The sequence below is a fragment of the Lonchura striata genome, chromosome 3, assembly GCF_050655825.1.
Source record: "Lonchura striata isolate lonStrDom1 chromosome 3, ASM5065582v1, whole genome shotgun sequence".
Lineage (NCBI taxonomy): Eukaryota > Metazoa > Chordata > Aves > Passeriformes > Estrildidae > Lonchura > Lonchura striata.
This window is the reverse complement of record NC_140705.1, coordinates 95,214,430-95,231,984: the sequence shown is the minus strand read 5'-3', so window position 1 is coordinate 95,231,984 and position 17,555 is coordinate 95,214,430. Positions and strand designations below refer to the sequence as shown.

General features: G+C 40.9%; 1 protein-coding gene across 2 annotated transcripts in view; it reads left to right on the top strand.

Annotated features, from left to right (window-relative positions):
• The window catches only part of ALK (ALK receptor tyrosine kinase), a 306,482-nt gene that overhangs the window by 244,250 nt on the left and 44,677 nt on the right, over positions 1 to 17,555 (top strand). For both annotated transcript variants that reach the window (XM_085575795.1, XM_085575794.1), the window contains exons 9-11: positions 2,092 to 2,261; positions 12,994 to 13,088; positions 14,434 to 14,577. In XM_085575795.1, the coding sequence (XP_085431921.1) occupies positions 2,092 to 2,261; positions 12,994 to 13,088; positions 14,434 to 14,577 (409 nt within the window). The remainder of the gene's footprint in view (positions 1 to 2,091; positions 2,262 to 12,993; positions 13,089 to 14,433; positions 14,578 to 17,555) is intronic.

Genomic DNA, 17,555 nt, shown 5'->3' with positions numbered 1-17,555 from the left:
CCAATTTCCTCAAGGAAAATTACTGAGTCTGAAACATATAAATTTTCACTTTAAATTCACACTAAAAATGCCTCACTTTGTCAGCATTTGAAAATATAGACTACCCAGCAAGCTCCTTCTTCTTGGTTGTCACCTGTCAGGAGTAGCCATGCAGACACCAAGTTTGAAGGCATTAGCCTTCTGTACCATGAACATTTGTCAGCAGCCTCTGTTACCAGTGTTGTTTTTGGTTGCTGGATATCAGCTCAGCCCTCCTCCATGGCCGTCATGCTGTGAATCTGAAATAGTTCCTGGCATCCTACTCGACTCTGCTTTTTCTCTCTGGTGTCTTGGAGGTGAAAATCCTCACACTTGATGCTGTGGTTTCCACTGCCTGACACTGTGGAAATAGCCATGGGACTCCATGAATTCTTTCCCAGAACTGTGGTGGGAGTGAGCTGGAAGTTAGACTTGACCACTGTCCAGACTTGACCAGCTTGTCCCCAGAAGTGCTGTGGGCACCTGTGATGGTTTGCTGGAACACTCGAAATCTCACACATCAATTTGGGATGTATGGCCAAAATTATGTAACAAAATGCTTTCACAGACACAAACTGGCATATCTGTTTGTACATTTATCAGTCCTTGGGTACAATGGATTCCAGGCAAGTCCAGTGATTTTTGGACTGGAGAGAGAGAAGAGACCCATCTAAATTTTTCAGTCTCTGTCACAGTTTTGCAGTATAAAGTCACTTCTTTCTCTGTAGCTTTGGAACAGGCAGACAAACTTTAGTGTTTACCCAGATTCAGAACTGATAATTAATATAATGGATATCCAGAATTTTGTTCCACCCACTCCAAAATTGTGATCATAAAATAGGACTAATAGCAACACTTCTGTCATTTTGATGCCTACATCTGATTTGGCTGCCAGAATAAACTTACACCATGACATAGGAACAGCAAGCAAACTTTAGCAGTTTTGTTTTATGCTGAGAAATGGATATGGATGTTATGTGCTATCAAAGCAAGGAAGTAATGTTATCAGGTGTTCCTTTGTAAAATACAAACTGAATTCCGAGCCTCCTGGCTTTGGTGGTGGCTTTGAAGTGCTAAAAAATAGAGTGCTTTATTTAATATGTATGGATACAAGACACTGTGCTGAACACTTTCTTGTGTCCAAAACATCCATTGTTAATGTAGCTTTAATAAACTCAATCCTTCGGCATTCTCACCTCTACTGGTTATTGAGATGAAACCCAGCTCCTGAATATAAGATATATGGGTATTTTACTTGTGCTCTTTACCAACAAAGGGCTAGCTCCTCTTCTTTTTTGCAAGAAAATAAGAAGACTATGTTCATATACTGTAGATTGTGAGGCTAGCCTGATGTGAAAAATTGTTTTTCTTTTTTTACAATGAGAGAGAGAAAGTCATAAAATGAGAAAACTACATGAAATAATTTTACATACGGGGATAAATGCATAGAAATGGATTCAATTACATTATCATAACAAAAATGTTAGAAAAATGGTTCCCTGAAGTATTTTAATTAATAAAAAACCCACCAAATTATTACTAAACTTTAATTGAAAAATCTGCAGAAACTTGGATGGGAAGTAAAAACTGATTTTTGAAAAGAGTATCTGGGGGATGAGGATGTGATTACTAGTGATGCCTGCTTATTGCAGGCTTCTCCTTGTGTTTTTTGCTGCTACTGATGATGGAATATAAAAATTTATTACTGAATACATTGTTAGTCTTAACTTGAATCTCTTAGGTGGCATCTTAGGGGAGTGTAGTCTTTGTACTGCTCACAATAGAAGTATGATCTTATCCCTGTAAAATTAGCCACATATGTGAAAACTAAAAAGGACTGTTTAGACTCAACTTTACAAAGAGAAAACAAAAAGGGCCAGTAGTTTCAATGTTTAATAGCATATACTGAGTATTACAGGCTTCCACATCCATGGAATTTCCTAAAGGGATTATATAAGGATGGGAAAATCAACTTTTTTGGTGATTGGAAAGCAAGGAAAGAGCAGTTGAGAACTTTGTTAACTTTTGAATAAAGTTTGTGATGTTTAATCTCATATGTTCCATTTCTTCTAGCTACGAATGTCATGGCTCATCCAGGGTGTCTTGCTGGGAAATGTATCCCTGGTGCTGGTCGAGAACAAGACAGGAAAGGAGCAGAGCTGGACATTCTGGCACCCCGAGAACAGCGAGGGTTTGGGAATATGGCAGTGGATGATCTTACCTCTCCCAGAGATACTGGATAGGTATGAGTCTTCTCATTATCCTGCATGATGATCAGTCCTGTCAGCACTAGGTACCCAGCGATGAAAATGGCCAGCATTGCTCCTGGAAGCTGTTCCCTCAAGCAGAAATGCTTTGTCCTCTGTGAGGACAATCTTCTGTTGGAAGCAAACAATGAGAATAACTGACTATTTTGGCCAAAACACACAATTTTGCAACTCCCAAGTCAAAGTCTTGGTTTAAAAACTGATTCCATGGGTAGTCTATAGCAAGGTGTTTGAACTTCTGTGTCTCCATTTCATTGACTGGGAACCACTCTCTTTGCGTACCCTGTTCTGTTGCACGTGTGGTGCTCTCTCGTGGTTTGCTAGAGTTGGGTGTGAGCTCCATAGCTGATATTTTTTCTGGGTATCAAAGCCCCTGGTGGTCAATGTGTCTTGCTCTGAGGATGAAGAGGTGGGAAAAGAGCCTGCTGCAAAATCAGACAAGAATCCATCTGATGGATCATCCTTTGTGTTAGCTGTAGCAGAAGCTCATCCTGATAAAGGGCTATGCCAGTCGTGACTCTATTCTGGCTTTAAGCATAGAAGGTTTTCTGGTAGCATATATTTATTTAGAGTATTGTTTTAGCTGTTTCTTGCCAGTTGTTTTTAAGGGAATACTCTCTTCCAGTGTTTACTTTTAATGTGTGATGCTTCTAGAGAAGGCACAGAAATACTTCACCTCCTGCTGCCCTGCCCCTTAGGCTGCAAGATGCATCTACCATCTGTGTCATGAGCACTGGTGTCCCTTGTCTTTTTGGAAACCTGTGCCCTAGAAATAATGGATTTCATTAAGGGGTAGTTTGCCTTCTCAGAACTTTGAACAAACATTATATGAAAATGTCTTTTATCTTCCCGGTACTTGGGGATGCACATAAGCTGCAAATACAGCAAGGACACTGCCAACGCTTTGGTCCTGAATGTATAATTAATATGTGTGCGTCAAAGATTTTAAAAATGCCAGCATTAACCTTATTTTGCAGCCACTGGTAAAGCACCATTTGTAAAAATACCTGGTTGCTTCATTCCCTTCAGCTGTGTTTCCTTTGAAGAATGGTTTATTTTGCTATTATTATTTATGTGATTTATTTCCTAGTGTTGCCAGGGGAATGTTTTGTACCTGAATTATTCTGTACCCTTGTACTATTGCCTTCCTTTAAATTCTCTCTGCTTGCACAGTCAGGCAGAGAACACTTTGATCTTAGGAGTCAGGCTAGTGGTGCTTCATGAGAAATCATGGATTCAGCTGATAATACAGTGCTGACTGTTATGTATAAGGTGATGACACGCTTACTTCCCATTGCTTACAGAGAAAGACAGATGGGTTCCCTGAAGGAAGGGAGTTTGTTGGAGGTTAAGACATAAGCAAGGAAAACTTTGAAGTTTTGGTGTCTCTTGAAAAGTTTTTGGCCTTATTTATTCACAGAAACTGCACTATGTTAATGAATTTTTCTTCTAAGATTGATTTAATTGAAACCAATCCTTCCTGTGAAGAAAGAAGAGACTTGAAAATACTGCAAGTATCTTTCTTACCATCTCAAAACCTGTTTCTTAGGAAATCTGGACTGGTTTACAGATTAGGAAGGAATTCTATGGAAGTATGCACCAAAATGGTACTGGTGAGACTCCAGTATGTAAATGGAGATGAATGAGAGTTTTATTGAACTGTAAGGAGTAGTTAATTGAACACAGTGCTGGTGCTGCTGAAAGCTTGCTGTGTCTGTCTTTTTCTAAGTGGTTCCTGTGTCAGAAGCTGTGAGAGTCTGTTACAACCACGATGTTGCAAATACTCCTACAGGAGGAGCTGAAAGTTTAAATCACCTCAGAAGTAAAGCTCTTGAGTAAAGCACACCAGGGTGCCAGTTTCATACAAAATTAAAGCACATTCCATTGTGACTGGGAAACTGAATGGAAAGTGTTATTAATAACAAGATAACACACTCTAAAACTGCTCAAAAGCATGCTTGTTTTAAAGCTGCTTTGCCATAATTTCCATGTTTGGCTTACAGCACTTCAAAGTATCATTAGGAAGACTTCCAAGAAATTAGATCAGCTCTATCTTTAGAAACAGACATTTCTTAAATGTTTGATATCCCTCAGGCTGTTGGGAGAAATTATACTTTGGCAGAAAATCACAGCTAGAACATTTCAGGTGAATTGGCAATAAGAGAAAAGAGGGAGGAGTAAGACAAAGAAGTAAAATTGTGACTGAGGAATGGTAGATTTCCAGCTCTGTTAGCCTGGGCAACCTCGGACACATGCAATCATAATTTCACCCTGTGTGAGGTCTTACCTCTTCTGCATGGACGTGAAAGAAGATGAAGTGCTGGCACTTTTACATCTTCCTGAAGTTACCTACCTGCTTTTGTTCTGGCAGATGTTAGCAGAACAATCCTGAGAGCTCATGTGTTGTGTTGATCAACAGAGTTGATGAAGAGAGTTGTAGCCCAATTCCAAATGCTCGGTGCATGGGGGAGGAAGGGGCAAGGGCATGGTCAGGGATGTGCCATCAAAGCAGCTACAACTAAAGAAGCCAGTCATCCAGCTCCTTAAATTGTTGGGTGAGCAGGTTGTGCCTACCAGAGGTGAAAGGCAGCACCTCCAGAGGGGCTGCATTTTAAGTTGCCAGTGAGATATACTCAACATGAATGAACAATCCTTGCTGTGATTTGTTATCCCCTGTAGAGCCACTTACCTCTCTCTAAAGAGATTATCTGCAAATCAAATAATCTGCACAAATTAGTGAAAGCTAGAGAAATGGTTATTTGTACTTACTGGAATTTACACATTAGTGCAATACTACAATATTTGGATTGAGGGTAGAGTAGAGAAGCATCTTATTGTAAGATTGTTTTACTTGATGGAAAACTACTATTTGTTTTCCAGTGAAAAGTAATGAACCTGTCAAGGATTGTTCTTTTTTAACTTCACAGAAATGCAAGTAGGAAACAGTCTTGAAAACTATGTTGTAGCTGGTAGTTTAGGCTTGCTTTTTGAATATATTTGCTTTTAGTTAATACATGTGAATTTAAATTTTAGTAATTATAATATTGTGGGAATGTGACAGCAAGAGCAAACAGAAGCTTGATGTAATTGAAGATGAGTGATTTGTGTAGCTAATAATTAGACATTCTGTTAGTTAAACAGTGTGGTCAAGGTACAGCACACAGATAAAATACAATCACATGTAACTAAGTGATTCTCTGGAGCTTGCTCTAGGCTGGTGCTCATTATCACCAACACTTAGCAACTGTTTGCTACACAGCATGAGAGGTGGAAAAGGATTAACTCTAATAGGCTGAAGTCTGACTGGAAAATTAATGCTTTAAGAAACAAGTTTTAAATCTCTTGATTTTTGCTCCCTTGATGAAGCGGAGGCCAGCCATGTGCAGCAGCATGTAGACTAAAAGTTCTCAGAGATCTTCCACCACCTGGCTGAAGTTGCCTGGAAGTAGATTCCATGTGAGCCAGCCCAGCCCAGCTCTGGATTTTTAAGGCCTCTATTCTTTTACTAACCCTGTCCTTTTCTTTAAAAATATTTCACCATAACCTCTGTAAGGGGAATCTGGTAAATTCAGTATCTAATATTAATAGTAACTGTCCCACCTCATGACAGAAGAAGACTGTATGGAAATATAAAAATAATTTAAATGTGTTTACTAGTTAGAAAGGTTTCTTTGGTTTCCCTTCTTCTTGAGTTCAATTTTTTTGGCATTACAACATCTAAGTTTTTATCCAGTCTTTATTAGTAGTGGCCAGATGGAGGAAGGAATAAGAGGAGGTTTGTAGAAATTAAATTTTCAGTCATGAATAGAAGCACCATTTGCCTTGTCACTGATAGCAAGGCCCAGGTCATGTCCTTCTAGCAGGGAAGCATGTTCAGAAAGTTAAAAACCAATTTTCTTTTGGTCCCATAGTGCTCAGAGAGTTTCAAAATTATTTTCTTGCTTATGACCTTCTCCTGAACACAGAATTTTATTATGTTGGAAGAGATCAGTAAGGTGACTTACCTGGAAGGCTGGGTAAGGATGAGAGCTTCCTGAAGAAGAAAGCAGAAAGGCCTACAGACAGCAGTTACCTCAGAGGGTAATATTCTCTTGCAACAAGTCAGAATTCATGTCCCAACCACTGCACTTTCTATTTTGGTTCAACTGGCTTCATTACCTATTCCAATTTTGCTGACTTGCTGGGTTTTTACAAACTGCACTGGCTCTCATTAGGTTTTGGTTTCCATATCCATGTGGGATTCCCTTTCAGTCCATGGGAGTGAGATTGTCTGCTCTGTCTGGCTCCCTCAGCAGCTCTGCTCTCAATGGCAACCACAGCACAGCCACAGCAGTAGAAAGAAATGGTCTCATCCCATACCCCTCTATCTCCACCAGCTGAGGCTAAGCACTCTTCTTGTCCAGTAATTTTTCTTGAAAGACAGAGCAATTCTGTCTTTCCCTCTCACTCCTTTCAGAATTTATTTATAAATTTCTGAGTGTCATGTTTCCCATTTGGAAAGAAAAGGAAAAGGAAGGTTCTAGGCAATATTTTTGACCCAGGGGCCTGTTTATTTCATGTTATTCCTGAATTTTCTTCCCGTTCTTTAAGAAGAAACGGGGACCCTGCACACAAGGTAGTCATGTGTCTGCCTACACATTACCGTGTATATATTAATTCACAGAATATTCTGTGAATATATATTAATTGGTCACATCTGCACCCAGATCTCTTCAGTCTGTCTAACATCCACCCTACAAGCCCAGGCTGTGTTGTCCCGAAGTAGCCACACATTACTTTGTTAAAAGCCATGAGACCAGATCACTGCTCTCATGCCCTCTAGCATTAATTATGTCTGTCTGTGGCTGTCCTACTTCTGAAAGAGTTATTCTGAAAATGTTGTCCTGTGCATCTGAAAAGGAGATTTTGGTGACAGTGTGTGCAGAGTACCTGAGACAGATTTTGTACATGCATAGCTGCCTTTAATAACACCTTTGAATCTCAATCTTTATTACTGTCTATTAAGTAACTTCCTGCGTGGCAATTCTGTCACTGTAACTGAGTTTGGCTAACATGCTTGTATTTCTCCAAATAATCTTATTTCCTCTAAATGTGTCTTTTATCCCAAATAGTGAGTATTCCTTTGTGAAGTGAGCTAACAATGCATCATTTGTAACAGAGAAGTTAATGGGAACCCGAATGTAATAAGGGTTAGTGACCTGAAATTTCTCCATTCTGTGAATACCTTGGTCTCAAGCAGGTTCAGCTGTAATTATTTTAGCTAGGTAGGGAGAGAAATCATCTCCATCAGAGGCAAAACATTAGCAGTTATGAAATGAGGTTTGTACATACAGACACGCTGTGTTCGTGTCACTGCATGGGGGACTGAGTACAGAGGAGATTAACGCTCAATCTTGGTTAATAATCCCTGTCTTTTATGATCAAAAGGAAAAAAAATAATGATTATGAGGCTTTCTAAAATAATGGCATGAAGGCAGCTGCCTGAGTCTGGATAATGAAAACCTGAACTGTCTATATGAGCCAGGGACAATATTTAGGTGAAATTCAGAGTAGTTACTGAAGGGAGGGAGCTGCAGAATTTGCACAAAATCAGCTTACAGAATCTTCAATGCAATGAGAATGGGGTTTTTATTTCCCTTTCATCAGAAGAAGATGGAATACATGCAAAATCTTACATTTGTGTGCAATGAAGATGTAGGGATAGATGATGTGAGCAAAAGGGTTTGTCCTCATGGAGGCTATACCAACATAGCTGTAAATACATCCTCACACTTTTAATTCTGCATTTCCCTCTCTAATAAGCCCCAAATATCTTGGGGAGAACCAGTCTTCTGTTAGAATCAAGGAAAAAAAGTAATCAAAAAGAATGAGCTGAACAGAAAACCCAGGGTGATGTGACAAAGCTCAGATACTGACCACATTGAAATAAAATCCAAGATTCAAAAAACCTGAGGAGTGGCAAAGGTTACAGACCAGAAGCTTTGATGTTGTCCTGTTTTGGTCAGGTTTAACTGAGTTAAATTATGCTTTCAAAGAACTGTTCATCTCGATTGATATTTCACAGATGGGACCAAAGATACAAACCAAAAAAAAAGCTCATTTTGTGTCATTTCTTTTCTGTGACTGAAATATTTGAGCAGTGGTCACCCTTGAGTGGTTTTTGAATGCATGTAAAATTTGTATCCTTCAAACAGAGGAGCTGATGTTCCCCAAAGAGGAGATTGAAAGGAGGAGAGGGAGGGTGTCCCCCTGGTACAGCATTTGCCTCAAACAGAATTTCTTTTAAAAAAGGCCTTTGTATGTTTTTGCTTTCACAGCTCAGCTAACACTCAGCTCTGCAGGGTGTAACTTGTACTTCCCAATTGTCATACATCTAAGGAATCCTCTTTCTTTCTGTGCTGCAGGTTGAGCAGGGCAAAAGGAGACACTTAAGAAGTCATTTCCACCAGTCCTCAAGTCGTAATTTTTCTAACATCCAAGTCATTAAAGTGTTTCACAGCTGCCATACTTTCATTCCTGTGAAGAAATCTAGCTTACAAACACAGACTTACCTGATGAGGATCTGGCTTCCCTGTGAAGAAGTTGCAGGGATTTATTAAGCCACAAAGTCATGACAAACTTGGCAGCAGTAATTTGGCTGCTCAGGAATATTCTTTCCTGCCCATTCACTGCAGCATCTGTGTTTGCAGTGGGTGTGTCTGGGCATGGCTGTGGACCAGTCTCTGCTGTGCTGGGGCCAGGGCAGATCCAGGGTGTGCAGGCAGCATGGCCCTCTCTGGTGTGTGCACAAGGAGCAGCTCGTGCTGATTGTCACCTCAGCGTTGTTCTGAGCCACTGCAGTAATGGCTGCTGCTGCTCCAGTGTCACCTCCCACCAAAGTCAGAGCGAATTATTTCATTGATTTCAGGGATCAAACAGAAAGAAAAAAAAAAAAAAAAGAGAGAGAAGGAGCAAGGGAATGAGATTGTCTGTGGGGTTTTTTCCATCTCACTGATGTGTGACATTTCCATCTTGAGTTTTGATTAAATTTCCCTTAATTAGCCCATTAAGCTAAAGCCACCAAAGCTAATGATTGAAATGTTGGTTAACTGATGATGTTTTTTCAATGGAATTTGAAAGACATCGTATTTCTAAATTAATAGTGGCATTAAACAAGGGAAGATAAAATGATGAACTATTTATTGCAGAAATGCTGGTCTCAAGAGAAGGTTTGTACTGAAATTGCTTTCGTGTTAGCAAAAAATAAGATTAATAGGCAACCCAAGCAGCACTGATGGTCCTAATAGTGTTTAGCATTCACAGAATTTTTGTATTTTGGAGGTATTCCTGTAAATTTCTTTCATCCCTTATGAACTTGTGAAAATTTCTCAAGAGTTCTGGTTCCGGTGTTCCTGCAGGTGAAATCAGCGAGGCTGTCTCTTAACTTGAATGAACTGTAAAGAAAAGTAAAAAACGCCCTGTTGCGTTCTGATATGGGCATGTTACAAAGCACTCCCTTCAACAACAGAAATACTGGTTTGTATCATGCCTTCAAGGTCTTAGGAGCTGAACATTTGATAATTCTCATAAGAACAACCCTTTATTGATTGAAGAGGCACAACATGGAAAGTGCATCAATGCGTAACACCTTGGGGCATGAACCTTAGGAAATTGCCTGAAGATATTTTTAGAAGTGCTTCATTGCCTGGAGGCAGAAAGAAGGTGCATTGTAGTCTTTCATGAAGTATCTGTCTCTTATGCAGCACTGGAGGGAAAAGCTGAAAGAGAGCAATTGCTTGTTTGTCTTCGTAATTAATTTTGCCGCCTCCGTTTAACACCTTACAAAAATAAATTCACATCAAACTGTCCCCGTGTGCAAGTGGCATTTAGTGTGCACCCTGAGGAAATAGGCTGAGGCTCAAATGCACCAGAGGTGGTCCCTTCAATGCAGCACCAATGGTCACTGTGTGCAGGGCACTGATTTTCACACAGAGCCATGTGAAATGTGTGCAGCTGAGCCAGGTTCCACCCTGCCTCTTCCTTGGCATTTCAGCAGCACACAACAGGGAAGGAAAAGCTTCTGCTGAGCTACAGTCTGTGTTTTCCAGCCTGAGGTAGGTGCTGATGCTCCATAACACACCAGAATGTGACCTGTGGCACTTGAGGACCTGTTTCACACACAGTTCAATCATCTCTGCTGCTGGCACTGTGACTTGTAGGAAAAAGTAGATTCAGAGCCCACTGTGTGTGTCCAACAGCTTTTGTTTAAGTCTTGTATGGCATGTCTCAAACTGAACAGCTAATGTTTATGCTAGAGCCTGTAATTTCATTTGAAGTGTTGTGGGATATCAGCTGTAGAGTAAATGAGGGAGGGAGTCAGGGGGAAGGCAGCCAATTCAGTCAGAAGCCAATTTAATATCCAAGGATTTTATGTTCCCTTCTGTTCTTCTCCTAGGCATACCCACAAGGGGTTTCAGGTATCCCAGCTAAGAACTGTGAGACTGCTAGCAGCATCAGGCTGCAGTTGCACTTTTTATGGATTTGGGAAGACTAAAAATATGCTTTTGTGGTATTCAGACTTGTATAGATGGAGCTGCTGCCTTTTGAGCTGATAAAGATTTAACAAGGAAAATTATGTCTTGCAATTTGGAGTTGCCTTTGATGCTAGGGATACTTTTCCTTCACCATATCCACTATTATTTGTGTCAGTCACCTGTTCTTTGATGGCAACTGCTCATGTCTTTAGAACATAAAAAGCCAGTGTTAGAGAAGTCTCTCCATATGTGCAATGCATCTCTCCAAGGAGTGAGAAATTTCAGTGTTGGAAAATCGTTGCTTTTCTTTGCCAGAAATAAAGAAGGAGGAACATCATAACTATAGAAATCTTTTCTGTTGTGAATGGACAATGGTATGTTCTAAACCCTTTGCACCTTTTGGAGGCTGACAGGAGTTTTCCTGGTTTAAGTTTTTGCTCTGGTTGTGTCAGCCTTTCTGACTCTGTGCCCAGCTGTAGCTTAGCAAGAATACCAGTTGCAGAAGATGATGGCACTCCAATCTACATATCCTCAAAATATCCTCACAAATATCCCTGGGGCCTATTTTAGCTTTTGCCAAACCTCATTGTCCCCTCTGGAAAGCTGCCCTGTGTTGGAGAACAATGTGGAAGTTGGGTGCATTTGCTGACAAGAGTCAGGAGTCTCAGTCAAAATCCACATCGAAAACACAGGAATATGCTGTCCTACAGTAAATATGCACATGACCAGGGCAGCTTCACTGGAATTTTGGTTTTGAGGTTGGCTTGCTGGTAAAGGATAGAGGTAGTATTTAAAAACAGTAGGAATCACCAAGACTAATATAAGAATGCTAATAACCTACACAAAGGTGAGAGAAAATATTTTAGACCCAATGCCTTGCACAAAGGACTAGAGTCTGTGTGAAGAAAAAAATTCTGCCAGTGTTTAGATACTTGCTGCAAGGAAGAGTCAGGATTTCTGAAACCTTTTGAAATAAATAGGGGTGCCCCTCAAAAATACCTTGTTCTGTCATCATTGTCTTGTCTGAACTGAAACACCTGCAAGAATTCACATTCTGACTGAGCATTTATCTCTAAAATATAGAGCAGGAAGCACCAGCAATAGATCTATATTAAAGAGACCCACAAATGGTTTAACTTCTGCTGGTATAAAACATCAAGATACAACAGAGAATGAAGTTTAAATAATATTTCATATTCGCTTGCAGCTTGTTCTACATCATGTGATCATGTCATGTTTTTATAGTCTTGATGCAACCTCTGAGCATTTTATCTGACTGCTGAGCTATGGTTGGCTGCTTTCAGAAATTTTTCTCTTTCCTAAGCAGAGTATTATGATTTTATGTGGCAGATATGCATTGAGAGAACATGAACTTGCAAAGTAAGCTAAGAGAAAACCTAAATCCATGAGTATACAAAATTAATGTGTGGTCAATCTCCTGTCAGATTTGAAGTATTTAGTTGTGGGTAATTTTTGCTCTTCTTGTTGACTTGTAATATTACTGGGGGTGAATTTGCAGTGATCTTTCTTCAGATAATGTAAGAGTGGCACAACTTCCCAGCAAAAGCCAGCTTTCCTTAAATCAGGAAGTTATTTAAAGTGAACTTCCTCAGCTTCTCTAAGGAGATAATGAGTTCTGCTCTTCCTGTGGACTACCCAGTGTCAGTTCCTCTGTTGTGACTGCCAGGGCTGTTAGATACCCTTTGCTCCCTACAGAGCGTGTCAACACCAAATACTTTCTAAAATTGGTTCAGCCTTTGATTGTCAGTTCCTTTTAGGAACTCCAAATTACTTCAGGAGCCCTGCCTACTTATTTTTCTTAACACTTTAGGGTGTAAATCACTTGTGAGAATAAAACCTCTTAGGGGTCTGTTTGGTTGGTTGATTTTTTAATTTGTGCCAGAATCCAGGGGACTTTGTTTCCTGACAATATGCATGCACACACTTCTGGTTCCTTCAGGTTGTTTGCTGGAGGAAAGAGGGGCAATATTCTCTGATTCTATCCACCTATATTATTGTATAGCTCCCTTCCTCAGATCATCTTTCCTTGTTAGTAGTGAGGATGCTTTCTCAATCAATTTAATATTTTTATATGTGAAATTTTTTTCTCCATTCAAAAGCTGCTTTAATTGTGAAGAGCTCTGAATTTCATGTTCTTTAGCAGAATTTAATCCCATTTTTCCCAATTTGTGCAGGTTTTGGTTTCAGATCACCGCTTCATGGGAAGAAGGCTCTGATGCCATTATTGCTTTTGACAATGTCTCCCTTAGTCTGGACTGTTATTTAACAAGTAAGTTTTCCTTTTATCTGCAAGCAACTTGTCTTTTATTTGACATGTAATTGAAATTTGGGAACTATGGGGAATGGGCTGGGTGCCATTATCTTCAAAAGACTCTTGAAAGGTAAAGGTCTGTGTCAGAAATCACTGTGCTTAGGCAGAGGACCCCATTCAGGTGCACCCCTTACTGCTGGAGCCGAGCAGGGAGCGGCTTCCCAGTTTGGCATAAGTGTGTAGTGAGACACAGGGTGTGGGAGATCAGCTTCCAGCTGAGGCAGAGCCATCACCTGTCCAGCCAGGCTGATGCAGAAGCCAGTCTGTGATTATGGATTTCCACATGACCTGGTTTGCTGTGTGACAGTTCTCAGAATGAATGACAGCTGGACACTGGCTGGGAAAAGACAGGCATGCTGTGATTGACACTAACTTTGCAATAACATTGGGCACAATACTCCAGTTAAATTAGAACGAGGTTATTTTATTTAGACTGACGTGCATTTAAATCTGAATCAGAAACTAGGATCTTCACACTCTACTGCTCTGGGGAAAAATTTGGATTCTGATCCTGGCTTTGTGATTGACTGGCCTCTAGAATACGCCCAGTTTATACCACTGATGGCACATGTAGATTTTTATTAAATATTTGTGTCTGACTCATCTTTCATAATCTCATGCATTCTGAATTGCTTAATTTGTAAATGTATTCAATGATCTGTCACTCTGTACCTCAGACCAACGACTTACATGAGGGCTGGAGAATTGCTGCTCTGAACAAATTAAACTTCTGCCTTGGGCTGAACAACAGAACTTAAGTGCATCCTTTCTTCTCCTACGCTTGAAGCTGCAACCTCTGTAGCCCTGTTTGAACTGAACACCTCTAAACCACTTCTGCAGTCATAATGTTTCATCTGCTTTGTGTTAATTTGCATTGCCTGGGGCATGAGTCTCTCCATTTATGCAGTAATACCTCTTGGGTTCTGTGCAATATACCTCAAGTTACAGTATTCAAGGAGATCTTAAAATTAGGATAGAATTAAAGAAAATTCCTCCTGCTTTTACTGGCTAAAAAAAATTTATAACAGTTGCTAAAGATTGTATTCTGTACTTCTGCTTTGTATCTTCTTTCACTTAATGTTTTGCCTGCTACTCATTCCTGTTTATTTTCATTTTGTCTCTGTTCTGTAACAAGAATGGAAAGTAAATCTGCCCATTTCTTTTAATAATGTTATATCCTGTGACTGCAGGCTCTTATTCTCAGCATGGAAGTCTGCAGCCCTTATTTTAGCTTCAATTTTGGATTACATAGTGACTCAGTCGCCCTCAGCCATAAACCAATCTGTGATTTCTTGTTTTCTAGTCAGTGGAGAGAAGACACCTCGAGGTACCACTCCAGACTCAAACAATTTGCTCACCAGTAGAGGTGGCCAGAAGAAGTTTGGATGGGAACAAAAGCTCCTGGGAAATCTCCAGCTCAGCAGTGCCCCCTTTTCTGATCCAGCAGGTAACTGTCTGAGAAGCATCATCAGATAGGAGAGATTTCCAACTAGCACAGATTTCATTTAGAGGTGGCTAAATGCATTTTTTTTCCCCCAAAGCCTTTGTTTAGAGCTTTTCCCAAGACCCTTACAAAGAAAACAACACATGCTCTAGAAAGAAATTACCTTTAGCTGCTAACTGTAACTTGACTTTAACTGTAACAGACTGCAAGCTGGTGGAAGAACCAGAGGGGGCCACTTGAAGTAAAATGTGAGTTTAAACTGTAAGATAAGTGTGTTTGGTGTCATGGTCATCTAAATATTGGCAGAAATCAAAGTAAAGTGTCCAAATTGACTGAGTTTAGCATTTATTAACCTGCACACCCAACTCTAGTTGATATAGATTTGGTTTTAACTAACACAGCCTCACTTTTTCAGTAAATATTCATTTCCATTTGAAACAGTACAGTACTGGATTTAGGAATGTCAGTCTTGTATGTTCATGTTACTTTATTCTTCCCTACCCTTCAGCTCCTCTTTCCAACCTAACTGTGGTGGTGTGGGCCAAATAGATGCAAGAGTTCCCATCCCTGCCTTTGCCCTCCCATCTCTGTCTCCCAAATGTTTCCCTCTCTCCTCTCCCAGGCTTTCCCACATAATCACAATATCTGTTTTGGGCCTTAAAGGTGCATTTCCATTTGAATCTGCTTCCTTCCCTCCTCCTTGCCAGCCTCTCTTCCTAAGTGGTTCAAGCAGGCATAACCTCCAGCCTACCTGGGCCAGCAGGGCTGACCATGGAAGTGAGGGGTAGCTGCAACCCTCAGCACCGTGTGCAGCTGTTTCTCCTCACTTAGGGCAGCTACTTACCTGCCAATTTGAAATACCACCCCTCTTAAGTTAGAGAGCAGGGTTGATAAATGCCTCCTTTCCTCTGTCAAGTAAGCCTAGGGACTTGTTCCTGCTGCCTCCTCCTCTCCCACTCGTCTGCCTAAGAAGAGTTCTTTGCATCTGTTCTTTTTTTGGCTGTATTTCACTTTGCTGCCTGCAGTGTTCTGTTGAGGTGTATGGACTAATGGTGTTAGCTCTGATGCTGGCAGCATCAGTGTGGCCAAAAGCCTCACAGAGCCTTCAAAGCCTCCCTGAAAAGCTGGATCCATGAGCCCATTCCATGCTGCCACAGCAGGGCAGCTGCTGCTGCCTGAGCTCTCTTGTGAAGCAAGCTCCAGCAGCAGAGGCTGAGGGGACAGCCTGCAGGGTCAGCTGAGTTGCCCATCACATAGAGTTTACTGATATTTTATGCCCTGAGCATCACACAGCATGAAAAGTGCAGAAGCACTGTCAGGATCCTCAAGGGAGTGAGACAGAGGCAATGAGCCTGTATGAGAGGATGCTGGGCTGGGTGAAGCTGCACTTCAGCTGTAAAGGTTCTGTTTAGCTCTATTACAGACGCTGTGTGTGCACTTGGGCTGTCACAAAGGTGTAATTTACAAAAGTATCTTTGTATGTTCTCTTTGAAGATCCTTTGAAGTCCTCCCTTCAATATCTGTATCTCTGTTTCCTGCTTGTAAGTGGAGTTTTCTTTTAAGTGCTCTCAGTATTGCCCTTGGGCCAGTGATCTCATGGTAGGATCTGTAGGCAGGGGTAGATTATGGATTTCTGGCTGACTTTCTGTAGGTGGTGATGTAGTTTCCTAAGGCAGCTATACATTTCCTTTCAGGATACTTACTGTTTTAGCAACAGAAAAAAACATTAGATTTTAGATGCAAAGTTAATGTAAAGTGTGCGTGGGCTAGAAATCCTGTGGCTGTAATTTTTGGTGAGAATTTTGTTATTTCCTACTTGTCACTAGACTTGACATCATCTAGCTCTTCTGCTCCCTGTCCTATCTGAAGAATTCAATTTAAAGAAAGGCTTGGATGGTAGAAATAAAGGGAATCAGATTGCATGAGGGTAGAAGAGAAGGTCACTGAGGTACTTCAAGCAATTAAAATAATTTGTGATGACCTTGGGGTGAAAATTCAAGGCAATTCCAATCTCAAACAGCTTGCCTATTTTCTGGGCTTTATCGTTGGTCTTGTTCATATTCTGTCTAAAATTGTCTCTAGCCCTTGGGGTTTGAAATTACTCCTACAGCAATTTTCTCCCCTTGTGCCCTCCGAGTAGACAGGGCAGAAACAGAGAAGCTGAGTGGCAGCTTCTTGCAGTGAGAGCCATTGCATTTCTGAGGGTCTCTGCAGCACCAAATTCTCTTTTTCCTTTGTGTTGCTGAGCCCTGCTTGCTGTCAGGAAACACTGCAGATGCTTGTTTGGTCCCTGGGCTATGTATTTTACCCAGCTTTAATCTTGTTTCTTTCTGCATCCCATAATGCATTTAAGGAACCTCAGGCTGAGTCTGAGAAGGCCTTTCCTTTGATGGGCACATATTTACTGTTGTGTGAGTGAGCCAACAGCATCAGCACCACCCTGAAGTCCCAAAGACTGCACTGACCAATATGAGCTCAGCTAAAAGTAATTACAGTTAATAGGATCCATGACTTGTGTGATGGATCACATACTATAATATTTCCTTCTTAAGAAATCTTACTAAAACAAAGAACTATGTTCCTAAAGCTGAGGAGACAACAGAATAATAAAATGCCCTCCCTAAGTCCCCAGGCCAGCTCAGCCTTCGCAGCAGGAGCTACAGTGTGAAAGACAGGTAGCACTTTGTTTACACAACATTAAATCCAAACAAGCACAGTTGTTTCCAAGGGCAGGGAGTCTCCACTTGCTCCTTTGTATCTGAGCACAGCCTTTATATACACACCTGCTGCTTTTACTGCCTTTTCAGCAGAAGTGGTGGTTGGCACCAGCCCCCTGTCCTCTCTGTTCTCAGGCCCTGTACCTACTGACTTGCTTCTTCAGCCTTGCTGCTGTTGGTCATGGCTCAGAGTGCTCCAGGTCATGCACAGTGGAGACTCAAAACACACAAACACACCATCCAGCCACACTGTCAAACACCCTA